The following is a 6,388-nucleotide window of genomic DNA, read 5'->3' on the forward strand; positions in this document are numbered from 1 at the left end:
AAAGAAGTACATACAATAATATATTTTGACACGGTAAATAGTTTTGGTAACGTGAAAATCTCCCATATACAAGAGGTATACCAAAAAGTAGAGAATCTACATCATATATGAACAGAAGTATTGAGTACTGAAACAAGTTACTCTATATCAAGAGATTTTTCTGCCTCGATCAATCAATTTATACATCGAATTAAAAGAATTCAGGGAACAACAGATGCAAGAGCGAATCCAGAAATTGAATACGCCAAAAAAAAAGAAGAAGAAGGAACAACAGAAGTATTGCCACCTACCCGTTTCGACATTAAGCTCATTGATTTGCAAATTTAACCAAATTTTCTAAAATTTCCAAGTGTATGTGTGTGGGTGTGTTGGTGTGGGTGTTAACATCAGAAAACAATAAAAGTATGCACATGAACTTAAACACATTAAGGTTATTTTAATTTTAATTTTTTGTGGGTCATTAGCAGCTTTCCGGACTCTTCAGCTGCAAGTATTCACACAGAGCAAAGAATCTGAATTATAAAAAGAGAACTCCTCTGTTTTATACTAGAATGTATCCATTAAGACATCAAATTCAGCGTCTTGAGAAAAGGGAAGAAGTCTTTGAGTAAGATGAACACAAGTTCTACTCTTCTAAAATTTGTCAAGATCATCAAAAGAAAAACGTTGAAACTACTGGATTACATTTTTACCATTGTTTAATTAATATAAACATTGTTATATTAAACTTTGAGGATGTGACATAAAATCACCCATTGCTTTACTTTCAAAAGAATTTCAACTTAACTCATGAACGAAGCAAAAAAAAGAAAAAAAGAACAAACATCAGATCACATGATGACCAAAGCAAAATACCAGAAGTCTTGAGTGGAGGATAAGGTCTACACACATCGGCAAATATTCCCCCAACTTTGGCTGGGAATTGAGTAGCTTCTGAGCTAACTTTCATGATCTTTACTAAGTTACTTTCTTTTGACACAGCAACGAGAGCCAAAAAGAAAAGTTACGAATAGAATATTAAAAGTATGCTCCTAAAACCGACAAGTACAATCTTATCTTCTTTCCTCGTCACCAACACATAAAATAAAAAAGTTACAACACGTCTTACCTTTTCCATCACCAAGTGTAGTCTCATTCCTTTCTGAGTTTTCACTCTCTCTCAGCTGAACCAGATCCTCATTACCTGATAAACAACGAAGTACATACAATAATATTTTTGACACGGTAAATAGTTTTATTAACATGAAAATCTCCCATATACAAGAGGTATACCAAAAAGTAGAGAATCTACATCATATATCAACAGAAGTATTGAGTACTGAAACAAGTTACTCTATCTCAAGAGATTTTGCTGCCTGAGCTAACTGTCGTGATCTTTACTAAGTTACTTTCTTTAAACAGCAACGAGAGCCAAAAAGAAAAGTTACGAATAGAATATTAAAAGTATGCTCCTAAAACTGACAAGTACAATCTTATCTTCTTTCCACGTCACCAACACATAAAATAAAAAAGTTACAACACGTCTTACCTTTTCCATCACCAAGTGTAGTCTCATTCCTTTCTGAGTTTTCACTCTCTCTCAGCTGAACCAGATCCTCATTACCTGATAAACAACGAAGTACATACAATAATATTTTTGACACGGTAAATAGTTTTATTAACATGAAAATCTCCCATATACAAGAGGTATACCAAAAAGTAGAGAATCTACATCATATATCAACAGAAGTATTGAGTACTGAAACAAGTTACTCTATCTCAAGAGATTTTGCTGCCTGAGCTAACTGTCGTGATCTTTACTAAGTTACTTTCTTTAAACAGCAACGAGAGCCAAAAAGAAAAGTTACGAATAGAATATTAAAAGTATGCTCCTAAAACTAACAAGTACAATCTTATCTTCTTTCCACGTCACCAACACATAAAATAAAAAAGTTACAACACGTCTTACCTTTTCCATCACCAAGTGTAGTCTCATTCCTTTCTGAGTTTTCATTCTCTCTCAGCTGAACCAGATCCTCATTACCTGATAAACAACGAAGTACATACAATAATATTTTTGACACGGTAAATAGTTTTATTAACATGAAAATCTCCCATATACAAGAGGTATACCAAAAAGTAGAGAATCTACATCATATATCAACAGAAGTATTGAGTACTGAAACAAGTTACTCTATCTCAAGAGATTTTGCTGCCTGAGCTAACTGTCGTGATCTTTACTAAGTTACTTTCTTTAAACAGCAACGAGAGCCAAAAAGAAAAGTTACGAATAGAATATTAAAAGTATGCTCCTAAAACTAACAAGTACAATCTTATCTTCTTTCCTCGTCACCAACACATAAAATAAAAAAGTTACAACACGTCTTACCTTTTCCATCACCAAGTGTAGTCTCATTCCTTTCTGAGTTTTCATTCTCTCTCAGCAGAACCAGATCCTCATTACCTGATAAACAACGAAGTACATACAATAATATTTTTGACACAGTAAATAGTTTTATTAACATGAAAATCTCCCATATACAAGAGGTATACCAAAAAGTAGAGAATCTACATCATATATGAACAGAAGTATTGAGTACTGAAACAAGTTACTCTATATCAAGAGATTTTTCTGCCTTGATCAATCAATTTATACATCGAATTAAAAGAATTCAGGGAACAACAGATGCAAGAGCGAATCCAGAAATTGAATACGCCAAAAAAAAAGAAGAAGAAGGAACAACAGAAGTATTGCCACCTACCCGTTTCGACATTAAGCTCATTGATTTGCAAATTTAACCAAATTTTCTAAAATTTCCAAGTGTATGTGTGTGGGTGTGTTGGTGTGGGTGTTAACATCAGAAAACAATAAAAGTATGCACATGAACTTAAACACATTAAGGTTATTTTAATTTTAATTTTTTGTGGGTCATTAGCAGCTTTCCGGACTCTTCAGCTGCAAGTATTCACACAGAGCAAAGAATCTGAATTATAAAAAGAGAACTCCTCTGTTTTATACTAGAATGTATCCATTAAGACATCAAATTCAGCGTCTTGAGAAAAGGGAAGAAGTCTTTGAGTAAGATGAACACAAGTTCTACTCTTCTAAAATTTGTCAAGATCATCAAAAGAAAAACGTTGAAACTACTGGATTACATTTTTACCATTGTTTAATTAATATCAACATTGTTATATTAAACTTTGAGGATGTGACATAAAATCACCCATTGCTTTCCTTTCAAAAGAATTTCAACTTAAGTCATGAACGAAGCAAAAAAAAGAAAAAAAGAACAAACATCAGATCACATGATGACCAAAGCACACATTCCAACTATGCCAAATAAGCAGCCAATTATCCAAGGAAATGAGAAGAAATATGCAGCATACGTTTACTTCCACGCTAGTTTTTTATCTACAAGAAAATGCATTGTGAGAACATACATAATAGATACTTTTAACTTCTACTAACAAAAAGTAACCCAAGATTCATGGTACTTCATGATATTCCTTAGCCAAATTATATGTCCTTTCTTTATAATCAATATTAGAGATACTTATGACATGTACTAACAAAAAGAAACCTATGAAATGCAGTATTTTATGATACCCTAGTCCTTTCTTTATTACAGAGAAATCCTCAAGGCCCCTAACATGAGGTTCAAACTGTGGGGATAATGAGCACACGCACCTACGCTTCTTCACTTAAATATCAGGCTTTTGTTAGCACAGGGACGTGATCTTAATCCACGTATCATGCGATGCTCTCTACCACTAAAAAACCTGGGGAAACTTGTATATGAACTCCATACCAATCATAGATGAAAATCTCGAAGAGAAAAAAATGCACAGAGGAAAACAAGATCATCTTTCTCACTGGCGGAACTTTTTGTCTGGATGAGATAACAATTTAGAAAACCGTAGCTTTCGTGTCACGAGTGATGCAAGCTAGTAGAAAAGCATATCTACAGTCATCAAACTCTATGGAGAAGCCACATTTAAACAAGATTCATCCAAATAAGAAAACGGAAAGAAAGAGGAACCCGAAGACGACAAATAGAAAATAAAAATTACCATGTGAAGTAGTCAAATCTTGCTCTTTCTGACAGCTTGAAGCATCGGACTTCGGAGAACCTGCTATATTTTTATCCAACGCGCCCAAATGTATAACACCTTTTGGCTCCTTGGAGGTCTTTGGCATGCTTGTTTGAATTCCAACATCATCCCCATCCAAACGCTGAGGCTTGCTACCTTTCCTTTGGACTGTCCTCTTACCCGTGTTTCCAGTAATGTCATCTATGACCCCTGCCATATTAAATGAACATATACCTTCTGTCAAGTTACCAGCAGGAGAAAAAAAGCTATCTAGTTCCCCATAAGCCTGCAATTCATCATTCTTGACATCACCAGCACTATATCCACCAGATGGAGCATCTGGATGTCCTTCATATTGTCCAGTTAATCCCTTCTCTTTACCAGATTTCTTTACATATTCCTTGCTCTTTTTGAGAGATTTGTCAACTAAACCTTTACGAGAGAACTTCAAGGATTTTTTATTTGCATTTTTTACAACAGGAGCAGTATCTTCATCATCCGAAAAGGGTGAAATAGAAAACATTTCATCTTCAACTGGCAACCCAGCTCCTGCCCTCAAATTTGCAATTAAATCCCTATCAGCTAAATCTCTCCTCCTCCAAATCTCCTGAACAACATTCTCAGATTTTGTGGACTGAGAACATCAATAGAGAATTATCAGGATAGAGTTCTCGATTAACTTTTCTAATGAAATTAATCACTGCCATAAACACACCTGATCACTACATCCGCGGCATTCTGGACATGAATACAACAAACTTCTATCCACTTGAAACTGCAAATAGATTTCATCACTGCAAAGCAAATACCCATTTTCAAATTAAAATTTTCAATGGAGTCACCTCTCAAAGCTTAGTGGAAGTACAATCAAGGTTGCATAAGTTAGCAGCTTTATATAGCACGAATGACAGGAGAACAAATCGGCAAACCACAAATATGTCAGGATATTTATATAGTGAAGAGGAACTTTCTGCAAATTAGAACTAGCGCCCTGTCAACTGACTCGACTCTTAACAAGGCAAAATGCAGCATAAACAGCAGTCCCCAAAATGTCATTCAATCATTCAATGAAACAATAAAAGTCAACGGGGAATGATGAGACTATTCTTGGAAACATTTCCTTAATTCGAGTTTAAGAGAGAGAAAAAAGTCTCAAGTACTATTCCAGGAAAAAGATTCATTTTGATAACTATTCGAGGATATTTTACAATTTCTTCATTTAAGAAAGAAACGTAAATCTTCTTAATTGCTCCAAAAAAATAACTCAAATATAATAAAAGACTTCTCTATATAAGATTCAAATATAATTGATCCGTCCATTTGCCATCTATTTCCAATTCCAACAAACAATTCATCTAGTCAATGCAAGACTAACATAGGCAACACATTATGTCATCTGGCTTAACTATGGTAGTTTGAAATCAACATTTGAAAAATATTTGATTACAAAGTAGAAACACCCTTATAGTTCTTCTACAACTAGACAAGAATAGTGTAAGAGAAGAGATGTGGTAAGTAACAATAGCTCAAAAGTAGACAATGGAGATCCGCAAAGATAACCGGATGCTTGGGGCTTAGGACAAGGAGCATCGGGAGTCTCTTAAGAAAGGATAAAGACTAATGAACATCATGTTTACACCAATCGGATTTCGAAAAATCCTTCGCCCCTTATCTTCTCGTCTATCTTCTTTATCTTCTAATCGAATCGCTTGCCTTCTTTGAAACCCTACTTGAAAGGCTTGCTTTCTTAGAAAACATAAGCCCTTTACACACAGATACTTTACGGGTGACCTCCTACTCCTTATTCTTATTTTAAGTGGTACTATTACCCCCTTCTCCAAACAATACCAAATTTATATATATATAATGAATTCTAAAACAATATTATTCAATGATCATTTAGTCATTTTTTTACTATACATTATTTTTTTATTTTTTTTTTACTTTTGCACTTATTTTGTACCTCTCTATAACAGTTAAGTACATGAATTTTTTGAAACATTTGAGATTACATATAAAAAGGAAAAAGTACAAATATGTTGGTTTAAAAAGATAAATGATTATCAAACAATGAAAAAGACATAATTATTATTCTATGAGATTTAAGATGTTTACCCTCAAAATAATTGATGATAAATACAAAATGTGATTACTATATATATCCTAAAAATAGAAGAAACTAACAGCAACTTATTCCTACACTGTAGGGTTACTGTTCAGGTGTGGCACATGGTTCTCAGCATTTCTCAAGAGACCTGCATGATGCCAGAACATACTGCCGATCTTTTGAGCTCCTAGATGTGGGGGGGGGGGGGGG

The 6,388-nt window shown here is 34.1% G+C and overlaps 1 protein-coding gene across 8 annotated transcripts in view; it reads right to left on the reverse strand.

Moving 5' to 3' along the window:
• The window catches only part of LOC107024954 (tRNA-dihydrouridine(20/20a) synthase-like), a 41,464-nt gene that overhangs the window by 23,461 nt on the left and 11,615 nt on the right, over window positions 1–6,388 (reverse strand). For 2 of the 8 annotated variants that reach the window (XM_027915109.1, XM_027915108.1), the window contains exons 13-18: window positions 4,787–4,865; window positions 4,051–4,705; window positions 2,369–2,443; window positions 1,949–2,023; window positions 1,529–1,603; window positions 1,109–1,183 (exon numbers count right to left, since the gene is read on the reverse strand). The exons of 2 other annotated variants lie outside the window; for them this stretch is intronic. In XM_027915109.1, the coding sequence (XP_027770910.1) occupies window positions 1,109–1,183; window positions 1,529–1,603; window positions 1,949–2,023; window positions 2,369–2,443; window positions 4,051–4,705; window positions 4,787–4,865 (1,034 nt within the window). 4 more of the 8 variants (XM_027915112.1, XM_027915110.1, XM_027915114.1 and 1 more) reach the window with 4 other exon arrangements.

The sequence above is a fragment of the Solanum pennellii genome, chromosome 1 (genome assembly GCF_001406875.1).
Source record: "Solanum pennellii chromosome 1, SPENNV200".
NCBI lineage: Eukaryota > Viridiplantae > Streptophyta > Magnoliopsida > Solanales > Solanaceae > Solanum > Solanum pennellii.